The 23,315-nt window shown below is 43.2% G+C and overlaps 6 protein-coding genes across 6 annotated transcripts in view; 3 read left to right on the forward strand and 3 right to left on the reverse strand.

The window, feature by feature from the left end:
• Nucleotides 1-2,156: 2,156 nt before the first annotated feature.
• PADG_08129 (uncharacterized protein) lies at nucleotides 2,157-3,530 on the forward strand (the record flags this gene model as incomplete). The annotated part of the gene is made up of 1 exon (XM_010765376.1): nucleotides 2,157-3,530. One exon carries the CDS (start codon nucleotides 2,157-2,159, stop codon nucleotides 3,528-3,530), a length of 1,374 nt encoding a protein of 457 aa, XP_010763678.1.
• A 2,366-nt stretch (nucleotides 3,531-5,896) lies between these two features.
• On the reverse strand, nucleotides 5,897-7,552 carry PADG_08131 (uncharacterized protein; the record flags this gene model as incomplete). Its single annotated transcript, XM_010765377.1, has 2 exons — nucleotides 5,897-6,917; nucleotides 6,996-7,552. 2 exons carry the CDS (start codon nucleotides 7,550-7,552, stop codon nucleotides 5,897-5,899), a joined length of 1,578 nt encoding a protein of 525 aa, XP_010763679.1.
• A 111-nt stretch (nucleotides 7,553-7,663) lies between these two features.
• Nucleotides 7,664-7,861, forward strand: PADG_12440 (uncharacterized protein; the record flags this gene model as incomplete). The annotated part of the gene is made up of 1 exon (XM_010765455.1): nucleotides 7,664-7,861. One exon carries the CDS (start codon nucleotides 7,664-7,666, stop codon nucleotides 7,859-7,861), a length of 198 nt encoding a protein of 65 aa, XP_010763757.1.
• A 3,080-nt stretch (nucleotides 7,862-10,941) lies between these two features.
• Nucleotides 10,942-13,073, reverse strand: PADG_08132 (uncharacterized protein; the record flags this gene model as incomplete). Its single annotated transcript, XM_010765411.1, has 2 exons — nucleotides 10,942-12,134; nucleotides 12,287-13,073. 2 exons carry the CDS (start codon nucleotides 13,071-13,073, stop codon nucleotides 10,942-10,944), a joined length of 1,980 nt encoding a protein of 659 aa, XP_010763713.1.
• A 2,154-nt stretch (nucleotides 13,074-15,227) lies between these two features.
• PADG_08133 (uncharacterized protein) lies at nucleotides 15,228-15,464 on the reverse strand (the record flags this gene model as incomplete). Its single annotated transcript, XM_010765378.1, has 1 exon — nucleotides 15,228-15,464. One exon carries the CDS (start codon nucleotides 15,462-15,464, stop codon nucleotides 15,228-15,230), a length of 237 nt encoding a protein of 78 aa, XP_010763680.1.
• A 6,640-nt stretch (nucleotides 15,465-22,104) lies between these two features.
• The window catches only part of PADG_12441 (uncharacterized protein), a gene marked incomplete at both ends in the record, with an annotated part of 1,587 nt that continues 376 nt past the window's right edge, over nucleotides 22,105-23,315 (forward strand). Inside the window, 2 exons of the mRNA XM_010765456.1 lie at nucleotides 22,105-22,983; nucleotides 23,047-23,309. Of these exons, the coding sequence (XP_010763758.1) occupies nucleotides 22,105-22,983; nucleotides 23,047-23,309 (1,142 nt within the window). The remainder of the gene's footprint in view (nucleotides 22,984-23,046; nucleotides 23,310-23,315) is intronic.

Raw genomic sequence — 23,315 nt, forward strand, 5'->3', positions numbered from 1 at the left:
AGCAATGTCTGTCTAATCATGCTTGGCATCGACATCTATTTTGGGTCTATCAAACATCAACAAAACGCTCTTGGCATCCATAGTCCGTACTACAGTTCTCGGTCTAAATAACTACATTTTCCACAGCTCCAAGTAGAAAGCCTGCATGCGAAAACTCTGTTCACACCGGCAATTAACTAAGTTACAACTCTGTAAAGTGTTTCTCTTACTGATACAGATGCCTGTACAAGTGCAGAGTCATTCGTTACAGCAGTACCGATCTTAACTTCACAGTTAAGAATTAAGGGTACGTGCATACAGTTTTGAATATGGTTTTAAAATTCAGCCAGAAAAACCCTCAAATGTTATTTATGCTATAAACCATGCCAACCCTCATTAAAACTCTATACACTAGTCATGTTCAACATCTCTATATGCCTCTTGTGGTAATAATTTTATCATACTTCGCAGACTCTTATCCTTAACCTAACCCTAATCCTTAGCCTAATCCTAACCCCGGTGTTGGGAGCTTTGAATAGAGCTGCATTTATTAGTAATATGAGTTGTGTACCTTATGCGCAGACTATGTTTATTTTATGACAAGATTGATGTTAAAAAAGTGGGCCCCATTTTTAAACCTCGTTCAACTTTTTTAAAGCCATGTTCAACATTAACCTCTAATAATATCTATAATATCTAACTATAGCAATCTATGTTTGGATACACAAGGGCATTGACACCAGAGCACCATACCCAGCACATTTAATACACGCACATATCGTCCAACAATAATAAGCTTTTAAGAGGGCTTGATATACTCTTTACGCGACAAAGGGAATGATGAAGGAGAAAGGACAGTTCTCCTTACATTTCCAAGAGGTATATTATACTCTGAATTGTTAGTGCAATGGTGTCTCTTTGCTTTTGGCAAACACCTGGGTATGTATCTCTTCCAAGGTTCTGAGGATATATTATGGTATGTATGTACCGTATCTAGGTATGTGTATGTACGGAGTATATAAGGCACATACAGTAATGTATTCTCTGTATGGTATCGTAATCTATGTACACCTTGCATTACCTAGTACCATACATCGAACTCCCCTTACAATACACCCAAATAAGTGAAGCCGGCTCTCACGTGCTGACCCTAAAACCGTACCTCGTACCTAACTCCGCCTCGTCCATCAATGTTCGTTTTTTGACTTCGGCGAGACCCTCACTCCCCTTCTCCTTATTTCATGATTCCCTGGGTTTGTAGAATTTAAGTTACTCTTGAGAGTTTCCAGGGAACTTTCGATAACTCTCATTGCAAACCCTTTGGGTGACCTCAAAAAGAACCTCCCGGCATCCGACACTGTTTTATTCTTTGGACGCATGCTGCACATCCCGTCATCCTCACACGCCAAAAGCCCACAAAGACGGGATTAGGTACGTTCGACAATATTAATTTCCCCTTGTTTTGCTTCGGTAATCTACATTATCTGGGTTTGCCCTCTGCTTCGATGATATTCAAAGAAACTGCCTCCATTTATGGACCCCCCAAAATCCGGGTAAATGGGTCACCACCACTGTCTCCTAATATTGTGATCGAGGCTATTCCTAGGCCACTTACCGAATGAGATTAATTTCAGCTGTCGGTCTCTCCCATATTCATTCATCTTTTCACCCAGAGCGTTTGTTATGTGTGGGCTAGTTGACCCAATCCCAATTCCACCGGAGAATTCTCAGCGCTTAGCCTCCATTGATTCCCAAGTTTTCCAACATGTTCATGACAAGACCTTAAGCCACAAGGCAACCTCCGTTTATTTCGGGGACTCTAATTCTAGGGCTTTCATACATTTCCCCCCTTGCTTCCTACTTTTTATTTTTTATTTTTTACTTTTTTACTTTTAATTTTTTTTATTTTCTTTTGGCTTTTCTTCCTTCCCCACCTTCCTGCCCTACTTTTGATTGAGCGAAGCAACTCGTTAACGGTTCATTTTACACCTAATACAGAATAGCTAATCCCTTCTTGTGATCATCAGTGTTTGAAGATTGCACCTGCAGACGCAGGGACAAAAAGCCAGCCACTTTTCCTATCTTTTCTTCTACATTCTTTACCAAGGGCTTTGCGAAAGGTTGGTTTATCGGACCACCGTTGCCTTGACAACCTTCTTTATACTTGAGAATAGGGGATGGAGACGTATAACGGGCATGTCCGCACACCTGCGGACGCCATCATTTTATTCGAAGCCTGCCGTATCGGTCTTTTGCCTCGTGTTCAGAGAAGATTATCGGAGAAGGAACGGCAGTCGATCAAATCTGGCTCTGTTTTTGTCTGGGACGAGCGGGAAGCTGGAATGAGAAGATGGACGGATGGAAAATCATGGAGCGCAAGTAGAGTATCCGGAAGCTTCTTGACCTACAGAGAAAGGAAGGGAAAAGAGGAGGCGGACACGTTACCCAAGCGTCAAGGGCAGGGAAGACTCCTGATAGCAACAGAGGGAGTGACGAAGATGCTGGAGATGGGAGAGGAAGGCCCGGATGGATATCGATACAAACCAGATGGATTGATGAAACAGTCGTTCAGCATCACAACCTCTACAGGACAGCATCTACATTTAATAAGCTATTATGCACGATCTCATCCGACTGCTCCTGGTTTGAACCAGCCGTCCACTGACCCAGCTCTACGACATATCCGTCCACAGAAAGGGCTATATCCTGAATCCAGCGTTAACGACCAACAGAATCTGCCCGTTGTGACTCGTGGTCCCATGCCTGCTCCCGCATTTTCGGTATCTCCTCACTCTCTTCCCTATGCTCGTTCAGGTCCTCCGCATCCCCAATCATATGCTCCTCAGTATAGTTGGCCACCACCTCCAATCACAAGCGCACCACATGCTCCTGTCATGCCGTACCCTGCGTATTTACCCCCTCTCGCAGGTGCCGATGGACATCCACCTGTTCCATACGGCCCACATCCTCATGCTCCACCTTCTCATCCTCAACTCCCCGCCCCATATGAAAGACCCGTACACCCCGCCGATGCTACGCTTCCCCCTCCCGTACAAACCCACCCAGGTCCCGTTGGCGGACAAGGGGTACCGTTTTACAACCCTGGTCGGTCCCCAAGATCACAGCCGCTGATTATGATGGGACCTCCAAGAATGGGCTCTCCTGGCCAACCACATGGACACCCCCAGGCAAATGGTATCCAGCATAAACATGTCCCCAGCCACCCTCCGATGAAAAACATACCTCCTACCATTAAAAACAACCACGCGAGCAGTAACGGCAGCGGACCATCTTCATCTACCACAACCGTCCCGAGCATCAATTCACTCATGAATGGGCCACCTCCCTCACCGCCATTCCATTCCGCGGGGAGCTTATCGAGTATCATCGATGGACCAATAACACCGGGCAAGCTGAATGGCACTAGCCGCAGAAGTCCAAACCCCGTCAGGGGCTCAGACGATGGACCCAAGGATATTCCAAGCGAAAAAATCGGATTCGGAGAAGATATGAGAGCCCTACGGCAGCTTGATAAAGTTTTCACAGCATGATCCGTCAGCGCTTTTGAGACATCTTACTACAAGGATGCAAAATTTTCAAGTTAACCTTGCACTCGATATTCCAGACCGGCTTTCTCAAAAATTGCCTTCATCTGGTTTTCCGTAAGGATTCCATTTTTTTACGTTTTCTCCTGGTACCTCTTGTTGCCGATTTGCGTGGGCGTTTCGCGGGCAAGGCGCATATAATGCTATTTACGGAATGATTATCAGCTACACATATAAAATCGGGTTAGGGATCTAAGTTCACATGGTAAAGGGACAAACATCGGGCATGCTGGAGGTGTACTTTTCATTGTCTTTGTCTCCATGATCTTCGTTACGAGTATTGAATTGCTCAACCTATGTTGTAACTTGTTTTAATTCTCACTCGTGTTCTTATTAATTCTCTCTTATTGATACTATGCGTTGTAACTCACTCGACACCAATCTCGACACCGAGTGAGCAATGCTTGAAATTCTGTCCTTTATTTGCCCCCCTGGTATCCATCTGCTGTTTTGTTCAGCTGGAATCAGGTTCTAATATACTCCCCTTACCGCGAGCAATTTCAATGAGTCTGGTGCAGTGTTCAATATGGTATTTCACATCGTATTACTCTGAATTAGGTATCTAGGTATTAATGGTCCTGTACATACCTACATCCATTCATGCAGAGTTTCCTTAAGAAGCAGATAATTTAAGAAGCAGTCAACTAGTCCTCATACATAAAACTGCTGCCGCTTATTGGTTGCAACTAATCTAACTCTATAGAGCTCTTCTTTTTTACGCTTTGCTGTCATGCGTGCATTGTTGCACACTTGAATGCTTCGTGAGGAACCTAGAAACATTGTTATCGACTTCCCAGTGGCATACTGCTAGCCCGGGATCAAGTAAGGGGTCGTCCTTATTTTCAGACGAAAGCCTCGATGGCAATTATGGTAAATGTTCGAACCTACCGTAGATCGAACCAGGTCATCTTCAGATAACTGAGCTGGAACATGCTCGAAATTTGTCTCGCATACGTGCAACAGCTCAGCAGCACGATTCCGTCACCGATGTCCACGTTGACAGAGAAGGCTCACTAAATCAAACAATGAATGGGAAATGTGAGCTGGGCTCATGAAAAGTCTCATTATTTTTGTTTTTTACAGTCGACTTCTACATTGGACTAAAATATTAATATGGTAATACCGCCTGGTCAGGTTATCATATCATGCGTGAAGAAATACGGCTTTGGTTGCCTGGAATAACTCGAGATTTTCGCAAAGAATCACATGAAACTCCTAAGACAAAGCAGATCGTCACTTTCTCTTATCTGGATCCGTTGGAGGGATGAAGCGCTGAACCCTTTCATGCCAAAGATTTTGTGGGTCGCAGCCTTTCGCGAAACACCCTCTTCACAGAAAGTTTATTGTATGGGCTATATATATAACTAGTGGTATAACACATAGATAGAGGTTACCAGTAATCCTACTAAAGTTGGATCCGAAGATAGGGCTGAGAAATTATTTCAAGTGAAATAAGCATCCCGATGCTAATTAAGGGCTACTGCCTTCGGGTATGATGACGTAGCTGGTCTTCCATATGTTATATGGCTCAAGTCATCTCTCCCTCATGCTTTAATGCTACGACAGATTACTTCTCGTCTGACTGAACTCTATGCACTATACTGAGTTAATCATGCCGCAGGTTGTTTGTTCTATGCAAAGTCATTACTGCCAGAAATAGCAGATATACGTTTCCGGTTGACCGAGAGAGGCCGCACAATCTCACACGTAAGAAGGCAAATAGACACCGATGTAGTTAGGACCCTTGGGAGTTGATAAATCCTTATATGAGACCTCTTCGTTCGTTTATTTATTCGAAGGGGACAAAGCCGTGACGTGCCAGGAAGAAAATATATAGACAGGAAGATCCACAGGTAGAACTGTAAGAACAATGACAAGAGCACATAATACAGTCTAAATGAAAGAAGCTGCCAAAAGAAATATCCCAGTAGTTATAAAAGAGTTCTTCTTTAAGAGTTCTTTTTTATCCTTTCTTCAAACTCGTAACAGATATTCAGATGTATAGATTTCGACGGCATCGTAACACGTCGGGAGAACCGGGGAAAAGGTCCAACAAGTATAGTTGACAGTCCTTTCGTTTCTGCTCCATGGCCTCCTCAAATCGTATATAGAGTGTGATACTTGTGTGGCTCGTTTGTGAAATGTACTAAACACCTTAAACAAAAATTAAACGTCTAAATTCTGTTAAGATTTTTATAGCAATGCAAGAAAGGAAAAATGTTAACGTAGAATAAAATAAAAATGTCTGTACAGGAGATAGAAGTGAAAATGTTTGTAGATGATGGTTCAAATGATAACCCAAAAATATTACGTTAGATATCCAACATACTCCTCACTTTTTGAGGAGGCTGCTGCTGAGTCAATGTTTCTCCAGATGAGACGGTGGCCTGGCTTCCCGACCTCTTGGAGGTGAGAACTACCTGATTTCTCGAGTGCATCAGAGTTGAAGTATTAGTCCTTGGGCTTGGATCCGCGAACGGATCATGTTGAATAACCATGCTTGGGGTATTCGTATCATTGAATTTGATGTCCTGGTTCTCCCCTGAAGGTTTAGAAGCGGACAAAGTCCCCATTTCGACGTAGCGTTCGACATTCTGCTGGGTTGGTTTTCCGCCTCCTATCTCTGTGGTTAGGGCTCGTAGTCTCGCGTTAGGATCACCACCAGATATGTGTTGGAAATCGGGTCGAAGTCGACGCCACCAGTCCGGCTTCCTCTTTGAAGCTTCAATGCCCAGTTCAATATCGGCTGCGCGACCACGCTCACGACGTTGATTAATCAGAGCCTTATCTTCATTGGGATCGATGTAACCCCAAAAGTTCAAAACAGCTACGATGAGGAGTGCGGGAGCGTAACCTAGTCCGTAGAGCCAACCGACATTGCCATCATATCTAATGGGTGAAATATCCCATGAAAATGCGGAGGCGATGCCGAATCCGACACGGATGCCGATGAGAAGAATGCAGATGATGAATTTCGGGGGTGCAGAGCTTATATAGTACGTCATTGAACGAAGCCGGTTCGTTGGACGCTCTTTGTATCGATAGATGCTGTGCCCAAGACTGTAGCAGATGATAACAAGACATACAGCTGCAATAATACTCCCAGCTTTAAAGCGCGAGTCTGTTGCGGATGGTTTCGCAGTCGTCATCGTTAGATCATAACTGTGTTGCTTTTGAATAGTAACCCAGCTCCTGGGAATGACCATAAAGAAGTTGAGCCAAGCAAATAGATAAAAAATCAGCGGCAGATAGAATTCTTGTGTCTCCCTTGTAGAAGCGGTCAAGAATGCAAAGATATCACGATCACATATCTGCCGTTCCTGCCATGAACCCCTGTAGACAATATGGTTAGCGGGCAGTACGATGTGCGGCATATGTGGAATCCTTCGCACGTATGGATTTAGTACGTACCAATGCCTGACTCCCTCCCATACAGCGGCAAGCAGTCCAGGAAGAAGTAGATAATAGAAAAAGCTCTGAAGACTGAGCGCAATTCCCTGCAAATAAACACGATCGACATCGATGCTCATGAAACAGCTTATGATACCGCAAGCTGCAACGAAAAGCATCCAGTACCACTGCCATCTCCTTCCGATGGCCCCCCATCGTTTCTCGGACGGTAAGAACATCATTCCATGCTTCTTCAAATTGATCAATGTGAACACTATCGTCACCGCAAACATCGACGCGAAAGCGATCCCTACACTTCCCCTTTTCTCGAGGTCACCAATTGGAGAATAACATGAGGTTGCATTGAGAAATGTTCCATTTGACAACATTCGAGGCTTGTAGATGTCGAATAAAAGCCAGCAGTTCGAACCGTTGGATAATGTTCCATTAGAATAGAGGGTATAGTTAAAATAATTCAGAGCGGTTCTATTGAAATGAATATTATTGATAACTGTATCGGTCGCATTATCCCCGTTTTCTGTGAACTGCAACAGCTCCCTGACCTGGAAGAGAGTCATGGCTGATAAATATATGTATGCCAACAGGTTCGGAATGCTTTTAAGCGAGGAGCCGGGAGTCGAATCAAGCACGATGCACAGTCATCGCTGAGAACGCGGAGAGCCGCCGAGATGGCAGTAGGAGTCCCAGGGTACCTGAGAGCAGAAGAGAGCAGAAATGCGATCGCGGCGTCAAAACTCTTCGTGATTGATGATGAGAAGATTGGTGAAATTTTCCTTTGGGATGAATCGGAATCCGTGAAATTGACGTCAGTGCCTCAGTGTCTTCTTCCGGATTCTGAGAATCTGCTACATCAGCCCCACTATTAACTCAAGTTAGTTTAACGTATTCTAACAATTGAACCACTCGACTGAACCGATCACTAAACTCTCTGAAGACCAAATAACTAGATTTCAGCCTGGAATACTTTATACTTAACAACCACTAATTAAATTAAATGAAATTACACTAGGTACAGGACATTCTAGTATGCTTAAGCGTGTCACAATTACTGTATCTCTGCAGCATTTATATGCTTAGTCTAGGCAGAGATGCAAAGTGTTGAATAATAATAGACTATTGAATGAGCTGAGCAGATAAAATCGCAGACTCTATAGTCTCATATCTAGTTAGATTTTTTTTTCATGTTGAATTTAGCAACTAGATTTTATATATTTTTATTTTTTTTTTCTCATTTGTAATTATATTTTAATATTACTTTATATAATTATTATTATTATATATTTATATATTTTAAAATTTAATTAAATTTTTTAATTTTATTTAATTATTTTTTTTATAATTAATAAAAATTTAATCTAATTTAAATTATATTATATATATTATATATTCATATTTAAATATTTTATTAAATTATTATAATTATTAATATAATATAAATTTATAATAAAATAATTTATAAAGATAAAATTAAATTTAATATATTAATTATATTAATAATAATAATTTTTTCTAATTTTTAAATTAAATTTTTTTTAAATTTTTATTTTTATATTTAATTATAATTATTATTATAATATTTAAAAATAATTAATAATATTTTTAATAAATATTAATTAAAATTTATTTAAATAATTTAATTAAAAAAAATTAATTTAATTATTAATTAATTATAATAGTTAAAATTTTTTATATAAAAATTTATTATTTTAAATTAAAATAATATAAAAATTTTAATTTTAATTGATTTAAAAAATAATTTAATATATTAATAAATTACAAAGTTAAATTCTTAGCAATAAGATCTTAAAACATTGATTTAAAAAGTTACATAATTAAAGAATCACTTTATTTTCTACTTCTGAATTCTTCTTTTCATGTTATAATCATCTTTATCAGGCAGTACACTATTCTTTGGAGTAAAAGTGCTATCAAAAGCATATTATTGCACAATTAGACTTTGACAAAAGTGATAAAAATGAGAATGTGAATATAGAAACCCTTTCACAGATTATAGCTTCATAGGCGTTGAATTTGGTAATAAAACTTCACTTGTATGAGGAGCAGCAGGATCAGGGAGATCAGCGTCTAATTCAATGGATTAATTACTATAAATGAAGGTTAGGATCATGGAAGCTTGAAAATCAGCAGCAGCAAGGATAATCAGGAGTACTTTGAATAATCAACCCCTATATAGCGAATTCCTCTATATAACGAATTGAATCGATTCCGCGTACCGCGTATATGGACTAGCTAGCTTTCCCTCCCAATTCGAGGTCAACATCGCACAGTTATATATGATGAGGTACATCATTAGGGTAGCTGCATCTGGCAACAAGGCACAATTGCCAGTAGTGGACTAAGGACTATGGACGTGAACAATTACATAGAGGTCACCTGACCTAATAGTATCCGCTTCCAACTAATCACGTGCCTCTATAATAGTTTATATCTCTACCAGCTGGTTTATACAGAACGTTATATCCTCCATGACGCCCACAGGTCATCCTCAACGCCTGTGGTTAATTTTATTAACGTCCAGAAAACAATGTGAAAATAGATGATGTTTACGTGTCAAGTTAATAGGACATGATGATGCAGAAAAGCCTAGATAACAACTTACGGCCAATTTCACAGGCTCATTCATTATGATCATTGTCATCCGACGTGGAAATCATAGGTTCAAATGTCCTAGTCACTTGATGAATTCATTGGAGAAGCGGAGAGGAGATTGAAGAGGAGGTGTTACGGTATGGGCTCAAATTACACCACTCATGAAGGAGAACATTGTCTCGGCATAGGAATGAACATTTAACATTGGAGTAGGTTAACCGACGCAGGGTGTGTTGGGCGAGATCAGAAGTCTATAGTAGAGTTGCTTGAACAACTCCACATACATAGAGACTGAGCAAACCATAACTCGCTGGGAAATATGGTCATTTTGGTGAATGCAGAAGATATGCATGACATCCACGGCTCAGTTGGTGGAAACGGAAAAGCAGAAACCGAAAACAGCAGGAGACGGAAGTGTAGTTCATATCAAACTGCGAATGGACGAGAATAGGGCACACAACTTGTTTGATGGACGGAGAAATTTGATAACGTTAGGAAAGAGATAATGGTGAAAATGCGTCCAGGAGTATGTCACTCCCGTGGTTTTCGTGTCTCATGTCCTAGAAGATCAACCCGTGGAAGATAAGAGATGGGAGGAGGGATATCCTCCAAGCGGAGACAGACAAATGCATGAAACATATCCATTCCATTGCTTCGCGTTCTCTTTCGTTAAAAGAGACAGTAAAAATATCACTACGCAAAATGAACCAGAAATTTTACTCACCACTTTCCGTCTGCTACCGTAGACTTTTAGATCACTTAAGATGTGACCCTTTTAAGTCTTCTATCTCTACATTGCCTTGTCTTAAAACGGACAAGGGACAGTAGGAAATCATGACAAGAGGGTCAATAAAAATCAAGGAATAAAGAGGGGATTAGGTATCGTAACCGAAAAGGGAGGGAATGATAGGAGCACATTAAAAGAAGGCTTTGGATACTAAGCCGCCTTGAAGTAAATACCGGTAGGTTTGCTAAAACATCCGTGGTGGAAATAACAGGGAAAATGTTTCGCAAACGGCTAAGAAAACGAGCAGTACGGATATCTCACCACATCATCAGTAACAGTTGGACCTTGCTCCTTTTACTCCTGAATTTTCGACTGATTGGAAAAACGCCACCGCATGCAGACATAATATGCAAAATCGCACCGCGAAACTCGAGATAAAAATGAAACCACGGGAGGCGGTTGTCGTTGAGGAAAGAGGCTGTGTAAATAAAATGGAAGTGAAAACAAACTCGTGGAGGAACATGTAAAGTTAGTGATCCAACACCGTGCCCTAAGTTCCTGACATCTTTCCGCCATTCGGTTTTGTTAGGCGAAAAGAGGAAACAGAAATCATGTAATCAAAAAGTCCATCTCCATAGTCCCTATGATCTTCTCCCAATCCCAACTTTCTTCCGGCTTATCGTCCATGATTTCCCAAACCTTCTCAACAACCGCAAACGCTGGTTTTATGTTGCGCAGGCTTGAATAAGCTTGAAGACTATCGAAACCCATCCTGATGCGCTCACGTTGTTTCAACTTGAAGGCCGAGCAGCCAAGTAGAAACAGTGGCATGAGCATAATAGAATTGGCGCCAGCATCTATGGGAAGTTGATCGAGGAACAGAAGCCCATCATCCACTACTTTAGATATCTTTTCGCTTGGCAAGGAGGGGTGCATGGTCCGGTAGAGGTATACCCATGTCGATTGCCGATAAAGCTGGGCCGCGAACCAGTTGGGGTTGTCCGGAGAATATATTGGTTCCCAAGCTCGAATCGATGCGTCGACTGACACAGCCTCGCTCAGGGTCTGGTAGTCGACTGGCGGTTGCAGACCTTGCATAATCCGTTTCCGTATCCTGTCACGAAGAACGGTGATTTCTGAAATATATTGGAATAACCCATCGAAGATTCCCAAGAGGGCGCCGGCTTGGGCATGGGGAACAAAGTCTGGGAGACGCAAGTCACCTGAAAGACAAATGGGTCGGCGATCCAGGGTAGTTAGGGAATTTGAAATGTCATGATATTGGAAGAACTCCATGATGAATTGTTTAAATTCTTCATTCTTTGGGGGATTAGTTTTCAGGAAATATCGGGTTGCATCCATGTGGGATCTATACTCCCCCTTAGTCTCTCCTTCGCAAATAGTCTTAAGACACAAAGCTAGTGTCGATGCGATCATATGATCCTCTAGAGGAAGTTCTGGGTCATCGACTGAGCCCGTTTGAGAAGCCACAGTTAGCCTTAAATCAGTGATGGCCCGGTGAAAGTGGTACTCTTTACGTCGAATAAATTGAGGTTCTGGGTCCCTTGTCGACAGATGTGATCCGGAGAGGCACATTAGCGAATGCATGAGGCACCGATTCTGTGTAGCCATTGGTAACAAGATCTCCTTAAAGGGATTGGAGTCATCGTTGATGAGAGTAAGAACTCTGCTAAATTCGAATACAAAGTGGTCAAGGAACTTTCGATCAACTTCAGTCTCTATACCGTCTATTAAGATCGGGAGGTCAGGGGGAATAGCGGCAATAGAATTCCTTCGAATAGCTACGTAGAGCGAAAGTTAGCAAGAGGAATCCTAAAAGATGCCAATCACCATCGTATTTTTTTTTTTTTTTTTTTTTTTTTTTTTTAATTTTGTTTTGTTGCTGCTGGTGTTGGGTGGGATTTTAATTCCTAGTAAAGGGAAGTAAGTTTACCCTCTTCCATCTTCTGTTTTCCACTTTTCCATACTTCCTTCACTGGATAACCTTCACAGACGACAGCATTCTTTTGGCAATTTAAGCACGACGGCTTTGTTTCATCGCATTTCTTCTTCCTCCTTCTGCACGTAACACATCCAGTTTTCGATCTTCCTTTCGCAATCTTTGTTTGGCCAGGAATGGGGAGTGGATATTTTCGTGGCCTCCCACGCTTCCTTGGAGCATCGGTGGCATTTCGCGTTGCCGCAGAGGAATCTGTTTGTTTGATCGAATCTTCGCTTTCCTCTTCGATTCTCTCCATCAATAAGGTTTCATTGTCGCCGATTTCCTCCACTTTTGGCGTCACCTTGTTCCCCGCCGTATCTGTACAAGGAGGTGAAGCCATTAAGAAGCGAAACGGCTTTGATGAACGCAAGGAAGAGGGCATTTGTTCAGGTTTATGTTGAGGAAATCCCTCCCTGTTGATATCGCGAAGATCGACCTCATGTGTTGGACTGCGACTAGGTCGAGTCTCGAACGAGCAGGTGCGACGGTTCTGATTCGTACCATCTTCTCCATCCGCAATTTTCATTCGGGAGAAACGTTCACAAGGGGTGACTGGAGTCTGTATCAAAAGCTGGGGGGAAGACAACGGAGAGATAGCGGTTGTCAGCTGCTGGTCGCGGCCATCGGGGCTTATGGCGCCCGTTGCCGATGTAGCAGGGTTACATGGACGCTGACTGAAGTCAAGGTCTAACGCAGGGAGGCGAGACGAGGGGTAGCGTTTTTTTTGGTTGAACGACATCGCATTTCTAACGGGAGGAACCCCGACTAACCAAGTCTTGTAAGGCACTGGGAAATAGGAAGTGGAAGACGACGGGACGTGGACGACAGCTTATAATTAATGGGGGTGGAGAGGCGCGATCTGATTATTAGGATGCAATTTATGGCTTGGTGTGCCCTTGTCAGGGACACGGCGGACACAGCGAGGGTCTGTGGTTGGCAGACGAATAACCAAGCCTGATAACACTTTCTGTTGGCAGGCTTTCTCTCTACAAAGTAACAAGGAAATTATGAATGGCTGACCCCTCCCCCTCCGCGGCTGGGTTGACGAATGTTTGTTCTGGTGTTCTCGCCTGAAGAAATCGAACAAGAAAGTCAGAATTGGTCTCCCAGGAGTCCTTTTATTCCCAGAGTGCTCGTTCTCTGCAGCCTCTACTAGATATCATGCGGCGTTCCGGCAAGATTGCCTGCCTCCTTAGCATCCGCAGGCCCAATGTCCTGAGCTGCCAATGATCAAGCGTCGATTGCTTAGTGCAGGTATTTCGCTAGCAACTCATTACTCGCTAGCAGGTTTAGTGTGGCCTGCCCGATGTTAGAGGCATAATCCTCAGCCAAGTCCCATAAGGGGAGAAGAAGCCTGAAGGGGTGGGCTGGATCTGGAGGGGTGAGAGGTCTCCCGCCATTCGACAGTCCGCAATATTTAGCCTGGTCGGATTTCAGATAACTGATATCTCGTCACTCAGCGTGCTTGATTTGACAATTATGCACTTCCGCTGTGGATGTTGTTCGCGCAAAAAGGAATGACTTCACTCTATCTCTAGATATGAGATGAACCATGGCCTATTTTCTCGGTTCGCTATGAAAGTCGAATCGCTTGACGGGATAAAACTTAAAGGGTGTTCCCAGGAAGGTTACCACATAATCAGACCAACAGAGAAAACGCCTAGAAAGGGAATAAATCAACAGATGGAGCACATAGTGACCGTTTGCCTTTGTCTATTCCACTAGGACATGGATTCGTCGTTAAGAAATCAATGATAAACCGAATTACGAATGCGAAGAGGAGGAAACAGCAGTAACAACGGATTTATTTGCTGAACCAGAGGTCAAAAGACACCTCATCCACTCCTAATCGGACTTTTACAAAAGGGGATTGGAGAGCTGGTTCTGAAACAACTAGATGTACACGGTACAAGTACACGGTAGGATCTGTGGCTACCTGGTAAATCACTTCATTATTGCCAGAGGAACCAGGACTAGTTCTTACCGTCTATCGAACAATTCGATTCACGTTTTTCCTTGCAAAGCCGTGTTGACTGTGATCTAAAATTCTAGATGTTTCCCCTCTATTCATTGGCTATTGCTGTAGCTCAAGGGGTTTAAAATACCTCCAGCTGCTAAGTGGCCCCCAAACTCCTTCGAGAATAACCTACGCGTGACAAAATCCATTTGCATCTCGCTGGTAGCGTATGTCCAGTTACCTGTCAAGCCTTGCTCCACCAGCGGCATAACAGTGACAACATCCTCCACCCATGGATATCTTCTCCGTTCACAGTGGTAAGAAGAGTCTTGTGGGATTCAGGGTACACAAAATTCCTACCTTATGATTCTTTCTTGTGGACCCGACGATGCGAACCCGGCATGACCGCGCATTTCTGCTATGTCTAAATCATGGGGCATAGGCAAACTAGTTAATTATCCGAACTGACCATCCTTACGCGTCCATGTCAACACGTCTCTTCATTCATCCATGGTTGCCCTACATGGTTTCCTCCAATTCAACTCCCAGAGGCCGCATGTGAGGAAGGCTTAAAGAACACTTCAGCTAGTTTTTCACTGCTGATCTGTATACGACAATAAGTTATCGAACTTTTGCCTTCGGCATTAAGACCAACACAATTCCATTGTTCCTCGGATCCTTTGGTCATCATGTCACACAACGGATTCGAAGGAATGCAATAGAAACAGTGACCCAACTTCATTCCCAAAAGGATTCGAAAAAAATATACTGACACTGTTGATAGCTAGTGGTTGTACTAGAAAGAAGATGACGTTTGAATTTCATTCTCCCTTCGGATCGTTCAGCCAAGGCTACAAATTCTGTCGTCTAGGAAGATACCTACGAGCCAGACGTAGTGAGCGCCCTTGTCGTCTCCTTTCAATGCTGTCAAAGTCACTATTTGGACTGGCTGCGCAGCTCTGGCCAATACATGACATATTCATTTCCTGCATCTTTTGGACCGATCGGTATGTTATCATTAAAATGCCTAGGAAACTTGCCTGGAACAAGGCTGGCATGTAACGTTGCGCCGTCTGTTGTCTCCACGTCAAACCTTACGGAGTACATAGGGTAGAATATTGCTGAGGATTTAAAGTCCAAACCCAGAATCTTCTCTATGCCTAATGGGAGCATGCTGGAGGATATAGTTACAACACACACATTTCTCAATGTTCACAGACTCACTGAAACAAGATCATTGGCAGACTTGCAGCCACAAATCCCTGCATCTGCCCGTCCCCGTGTTGCTTCCCGTGCAGGCGTTCCATAATGATTATTAAGAATTCCCCACCCGACTAGGGTGCATCTGCTCATGACGAGAAGAGAAGGTTGAGGTTTGGGTTCCTGACAAAACAAAACAACCCTAAAGTCTCTTAAGATTTCTATGAATACACGTACGTGCACATAAATGTACTCCGGACATAACCCACCAGTACGGTAAATGTCACATCCTAGGTACAAATACCAGACCTGGGACATGCTTGTTGAACCAAGTGATCTCAGCGACAGCCAAAGTAAAGCCTTCGGGTGCCGAAGTTGCAACTTCGAATCAACATGTTAGGAAATCCCGGGCATCCAGCAACAATTTCCGACCTTGTCTACTGCGTTCTTCGAATCTACTTGGTCAGCTGCAATGGCTCGGTTGACTGTTTATTATTATTATTATTATTATTATTATTATTATTATTATTACTCTTTGCCCGTTGAGATATGAGGCTAGCGCAAGGTTGAAGTTTCGTTTGATAACGCTGTCCCCAAACAGGCGAATTGTCAAGGATAATGCTCTGTCCTTCTTTCAAGACTTGCCGCTGCCCGCAGGGCCCGATTGGGCGTTTTGACCTTCTGCTAGCGTTTTGGTGGGGCAGATCATAGTCAGAGTGAGTGATCCATCGTGGAATTCAGATGGTTCGGCTGGTGAGCGGAGCAAGCCTCTCCCCGAGAACCTTATTTTCTGTCGCAGAGTGAAAATTCAGAACCTGGTCATTATTGCAACCTATTGGCAGACATCTCGAACATGCCGCGTATGCACGGACATATCGAAGGCAGGCAAAAGCAAAAAAGCCAGCAAATCGGTCTTTGCAAGCAGGTTGAATAAAAGGTTTGTTTTGTTTTGTTTTGAAATTGTCCACAACCTTGTCTGGGCCTCCGCAGAACCGACGTCCATATGATCTGCTCGTTAGTTCGAAGGGCTGGCTCAGGCCATCAGCTTTTAAACCAGGACCCTAGAGGCTTGAGGTTTGGACTTCTTCTTCAATCTATACTTACAGCCGAAGCATGCAGTCATCGCAATTGGGATCCCCAGCAACTCGTGTGGTCCATTTGATAGTGCATCGTCATGAACAATAAGTAACCAGTGCATACGATTTAAGAAGGGATGGACGAGGCCCTCGTACGTAGGATTATCTTCAAAAGGATCCAAAGACAAACACAAAGACTCTGACCTTTTTCACTTTCCTTTATGGCTCCTAGCTCTGTTATTAGCAATAGCAACTACCTTTCGAAACCTCCTCATTCTTGATAGAGACAGATAAGGCATAGAGCAATAGGAAAGTGGCGGGTCCTAAACACGAGATACATCGCTCCCATTGTCGATTCGTTTCGTCATTCAGCGGAGCAGTGGCAGTTAGGCGGAAGGTAAAGAACAATTGGCAACTTTCTCATTGAACAATAATGGCGATATGTGATCAAAATGAACTAGTCGCCCTGAGCCTTGCTGTTGGAAAGCGAATGACTGATTCTATTAACTCGATATCAGGACCAATAATAGCCCAACGGATGGGGCACAAATGAAGATTAGTCGAAGACTGGGAATCTGCCCTCTCAGATTATTTAGGAAGGAAACAGGCAGCACCAAAGACGATCCGCAAACATTCGGACCCTGGAGTTCGCTGCATAGCACCAGTCGTCATGCACAAAGTAATGCTCCTTAACAATCCTTTCGGCCTGATGAAAATGGTTCTCAGGCATGAATAAAAAGGGCTCATCTCTAACTCTTCTGAGAACAGCATGAAGGATCCCGTCATAGGAATGAGGATCAATTGGACCCCAGTGGAATGCAAAATCGAGGATCACCACTCGAGTGCTGGTGGGTCTGCCCCTCATATTTTTTTTTTTTTTAATGGGGTCCCATTTGCTTGGGGAGTCGTTAGGCACCCCTGATAATAGTATTTATCAAATCATTGAATCCTTTAGGGCCACTTATATTTGAATGCCCAAACCTGGTTTGCGCTTCAAAAGAACCTGGCTCCCACTTGACATAACATTCGCCAATTCAGGACAGGTTCGCCTGGCTTGTCTAGTTATCATCAGGCCGCAGAGAATGCAATGGATCCCTGGGAAACTTGAATCTCAAATAGCAGAAATGCCGGAAATTCACCAGAGGAGCTAGGATTGTCACTTCGCATCCATCTTGAAGGAGAGGGATGGACTTTCCACAAACAAGACTTTAATGCTGTCCATCTTTCTTTTTGATATTTGTTAACTAGTGAAGTCGGTCTCCTTGATGGACGACATCACTATGTCACAGCCGCCCTCATGGATGACAGAATAATAGCCATAAATCCCGACTGGAGTATTGCCATGAGAGAGTTGAGAGAAGTTGAGAACATATCAATTGATCTCCTTCTCAGAATTGACACTCCCACAAATAACCAGTTCCAACAAAACGTTCCATCTTCTGCTAATCAGCAACAACTAGTTATCCAGCCCATTGCTGCACGTCACTTCATGTGCAAGAAGAAATGGGGAAAAAATACATCACTGATGTTGCCAAGAACGTAGTAAAAACCTATTCTGTTAGCTACGTTTCGTGCATTCAATGGCTTCATCCTTGACTTGAGAGTTTTTTTTAGGTGAGGATTGGGATGTCGTCGGAAAAATTATTTTGCATTTGCCCGTTGCCTTGACCGCTATACATCCTTGAAGGAACTGTTGACCAATAATAACTACATCGTCGACCTCGTTTAAACGCTGCTCGACCTGCCCTTTCAAAAATCAGTCGCCCCACTACATGCTGAAGTGGCGCGCCATGGTCAAAGGTCAAAATGACACGCAGCAAACGAGGGCACCAGGAGGAGACGGGGGGGCCGGCGGGTTGTGTGGGGGCAGTATGACCGTCCTCAAAGTGAATGAAGCCGGAGTTCCTACCATAGGAGCTTAGTTGCTGCCGGTCATAAATTATGTCTTTCTCGCATTTAGGCCTATCAGATTATACCGTAAGTGTACCTACCTACCGTACTACGGCCATACATGCGGTTTCAGTTATGGACCCAGCGATTTAGCAAATTGGTATCGAAAGCCTGAGGTCATCGAGGTTTCAAACCTCTTGTGACTTCGTTGTCTTGCTCAGCATTGCATTGTGCCGTACATCGACATGGCATGGACATGCACTTTCAACATTAATACCTTTCTTTCCTCAATCAAGGATCAGGACAGACCGTTGGAAACTTTCCGGGGGCTGATGTCGCTAAATACCCTAGACACCTGTTTGCCAGGGAAAGCGAGCAGAAAATATCTGTCCATAAGTTTCTTCACGCAGTACGATTTGATTAGAACATCACTTCCATTTCCTTGTCAGATTTCTCAAGTGGTACGATATTAGATGCCTGCAACGTCAATGGATTCGCGGAAACGACGACCTACAACAGCTAATTAACTATGTAATTATGTATATTAGCTACCTCCTCATTCTTCGCAAACTTTCGCATAAAAGATCTTATTTCTCGACCAACGCCAAGGTCATGAAACAACAGCTAATGGAAAGCTATCATTTATGATTCTACTCTCTGAGAGTAGTCTCTTCCATTCTGAAATAAGCGTGGACTGTGGCTTAAATCCCAAAGCTAGCTACTGCGAGAGTTCGTAATATGCCAGCCAGGATTGCACTGGATGTATCTGGAATAAGCAAAGCCTGGATAATCTTCCTATGGCTATTTCCATTTTTCAACGTCTCCATATAAAATTCCATTTCAAGTGTCAGAGCTTATGCATGGTGAAAGAGAATCCCATTCTTTTCATTTCCCTTTCTCACGGTTTCACCATGCACTGCAGAGCTTCTGCCATCCCTGCTAGAAGCGAGAGCATACCTTTGACTATTCCATTTCGGTTTCAGTTGTCGATGCCATCTCAGAACTTGACATGGTGATATCTTGCCAATTCAACTACAGGCGTGTCCTTCTGTGTTGTATCCCTTTGAGATGCCCGGTAGAGACCAGGCCCCGGGAATCTTACCAGCGCATGCAGAAGTACGTCCGCCAGAGGATTTCGGTGTCAAGTGAATAAGCTAGGGGGACAACTAATGTATCCTTCGATTTAGAATTATTTACCTTCAGACACCTTCTTGAAAGATAAATGTTGTTCATGCATAATTTTCTAACCCTGCTCATCATAAGATCGATATCGCTACGTCAACAGAAATCAAAAAGTTGTTCACTGCCTGGATACGATTCTTCCACGATTATTCTTTTGTTTAATCCTGATATGTAGCTGTTATTTAGCTAATGCTTTTAATATGTGACGTTGTACTCTTCGCGCTTTTATGAGTGTCTATTGTGAGGCTCTATCTACGTGTGGAATGTCATTCAGAATAACAACGAACAGATTATGTAGGTATGTTGTATTGAATATCCCTCCAACCTGATGTGGGTAATGAGCGTCAATGAGGATTTCCCCTTAAGAAAGTGGACAATAAAGTTTGCCAATCCGGAGCCAATTAATGCCCTCCCTCATTATTATGCTAAAATTGGGAAACCCCCTTCCTTTGTTTCAATGATGGAATAATAAGGACTTTTGTAATATTGGGGTTTTAATGGGTAGTTAACTAACTAGTTCAAAAATTATTCATGTTGCAAGGTCACCCCAAAAAAGTAAAAACTTATCCTCAAATGTTCATTAGTGCATGCTATCGACGGAAATTGGGTGTAACAGAGGACAACCTTTGCCTCCTATATTCCTTGATCTTCAACTCCATGAGATCGAGGAATATTTTCAAGGAGACTGACTGTTCGAAGTCAGGAGTTTTCAAGGTTGTTCGGGTTCGTGCGAGCCTATCTATGCAATGGACGTCATGCACGCTAAAATATGATAGGCTCGTTAAATGAAAGGTGGTTGGTCTGGACAACTTTCTTTCCCCTTCCTTCTCGACGACAGATCAACCATCTTTCATCTTTGAACCAAAAATTGTGTCCAGAGCCACATATAGCCATCGACTTGTTCAGATACGAATATCAATCTTTCCAACTGCCAGGTAATCCCAGAGGGATTCTGATTGTTTTTAATTTGTGGTTTGCCATCAACAATTTGCTCATGCTTGCAAGGAATTCCCGAGGAATATTTCGCAGGCTGCGTGATTAAATACTCCACTAAAATGCATTCCATGCCCCCTGCCTTCTTTCTTCTCGCAAATCTCACGCATGTGTGAGACAGTTTGCATTTTGATGCCTTTTCCTCTCTTGATGTTTACAGGTGCGAGAACTGGGGGGTTCTCTTCCTCTGATTTCTCTCTCATTGCTGGCTCCGCAATATTCCTATCTTCTGCAGTTAGATCAACATGATTTCACCATTACATTTTATGTAATTATTACAAATTGTTAATTACTTATTTGGTTTTGTCATCTTTTTTTTTTTTTTAAGAGAAAGACAGGCTGTATAAGCAGTCGCAAATGAGCAAAAATTTGGGCTTGTCCAAGCCTTCTCACAGTCTATGCCTGGACTTGACTCTGGCAGGATTGAGGCATCGGAATCATCTAGATAATGATGTCTTGCAGCTTGTCCATCAGTTCTTGCGCGTTGTGCCTCTGGGGAGTAAGAATAATTGTTTACCAAACTTGAGTCTCTTGGTTTTTGCATGTAAATGCCAAGGTAGACTTTGTCTTCCATTGTGTCCAGGGGCTGGTGGAGACCCTCAGTTTCCTGATTCTGAACTTCAGTAGGTAATGCCCGGTCCAAAAGGCAGAACAGATCAATCTGATGATCAGTTTCAAAAGGACATCTGTGGATGTGTAGCAACAGCTTCTTTCCGCTCTATTTCTGCCGTCATGCTGGCCGGGAAGATGCAAGGGAGCACCGCGCAATAAACAAAGGAGGTCACATGGGGTTACCGCCTAAAGGTTGCTATACACAACCCACAAACACACGACCAGACACGACATCACCGGCACACTCCTTTGTTTTGACATATTGCTCTCAACCCTGTCGTCTCCTTCTCAACACCGTTCACATCTTCTCTTCTCTTCAAGACCCGATCCTAGACTCTTGACACCAACTCCTTTGGCGAGTTGATTTGTTTCGAACTCTTTCTGTCATCTCCCTGATACTCTCAGGGTTTCCTTCCTTTTCTTCCCTTCTTCATCACGAGCCCTTTGGCAATCCGCTGTCATTATGCGTGTCCATGCTGCTATCTGGGCGGGATTTATTGCCCTAACCACTGGAGTTCGTTTGCCACGAAGGTAGATTGATGCTTTCTGTGATTCCTGTTGAGTCTTATTTCATCCTCGTCCCTTTGGGTTTTATTCACGTTCCCGTGCTGCATTCACATCTTCTATGCGCTCTATCATAAGTGCTCAGTGAAGGGAGCGTGTCCTTTCATTTGACGGTTTGAGTGATATATGCCCTATGGGGTCATATACCATACCCCCTTAAATGGAATGCCATTGGTGATTCTGCGTTATTTGTTTGATTTGACTAGTCTTTGGTGCTTCTCTGAAACCACATTTTCAACTGATATGAAAAATTCTTTAGTTGGAATGCTACAAATGCGGAGGTTGTAACTATTACAATGACGTCTTATGTTCTCCCAGAGTCATGCACGTCTTCCAAGAAACAGACTTTAACCACAACGATCACGGAAACAGTATATGTCACCATCACTCAGTATTTTCCTTCTGTCCTATCCACAACAAGCACTGACTCTGAAGACAATTCTGTCTGTGAGGCGCCAACTCTCGAATCAAAGAACATCCTGCATGCTACTACTTCTGAGGCAACTATAACAGCAACAGTTTACCCAATCCCAGTTTCTGAGTACACAACTTTTGTCACATCCTTTTTAACTAAAGTAATTACCTTGACTTTAATTGATGCCCCAGTGTCAAGCTATTTGGCAAACGAACCGATATCACAGTCCATTACCCCTGTGACTTATCGCAGCACTGAGGCATCTCAGATATTAATCACTCAACCTTCTCCATCCGCTAGCACTACGTCTTCTACCCCCGTCTCTTCAACCAATTTATCCACACATATCACCTTGCCCACTCCATCTACATCCGCTAAAATTGCACCTACTACTTCAGCGATTCCAACCACACTCTCAGCTGTTCCTTCTAGAGCGTATGGCTCAAGCGGATGGAACTCCACAATCCCGACCAGCACGATGGCCCAAGGAACAGGTATACTGATTGTTTCAGGAGCTCTAATCCCTAAACCTTCGTTTCTGTCCCAGCCAGCATATGAACCCATAAGCAAACGACAAGTTGGAGCTATGGTTACCGCAACCATTAACGACCAGGTTGTCTCGTGGCTCAACGTATGGAAGGGCTCTCCATTGTCATCCCCAGCTCAAAGCTTGACATCAGTTGTTGAGAGCACCAAGACGATCACTACACCTTCATCAGTTCCGACAAAGTGTGGAGAGTTGGGTGAATTTACCATGGATGTAAGTGCAGTCGCATTCCGTCATTCATCCTTTGAAACACTACTAATTTCAAATCACATCTAGTTTGACGACCTGCCGAGGTTTTCCCCAGCTGATAACAACACTGCTCCATTTCCTCCAATCTTCAACCCGTATTACCATCTTTTCTTTTCTGACGGATGGGCTTATGGTCCCCCTCCAACTGAACCATATCCTCCTATTTCCAACCCTCACATAGGAATCTATGTTCCTTCGGCAGGCGAGGACAACCACGGCTCCCCATATGCAGGGCTGCTAGCCGGAGGCCAATTTGGTGCAGGTCCTCGTAGTAGCATTAACACATTCTGGTTTGA

Source organism: Paracoccidioides brasiliensis (genome assembly GCF_000150735.1).
Source record: "Paracoccidioides brasiliensis Pb18 unplaced genomic scaffold supercont2.17, whole genome shotgun sequence".
Classification (NCBI taxonomy): domain Eukaryota; kingdom Fungi; phylum Ascomycota; class Eurotiomycetes; order Onygenales; family Ajellomycetaceae; genus Paracoccidioides; species Paracoccidioides brasiliensis.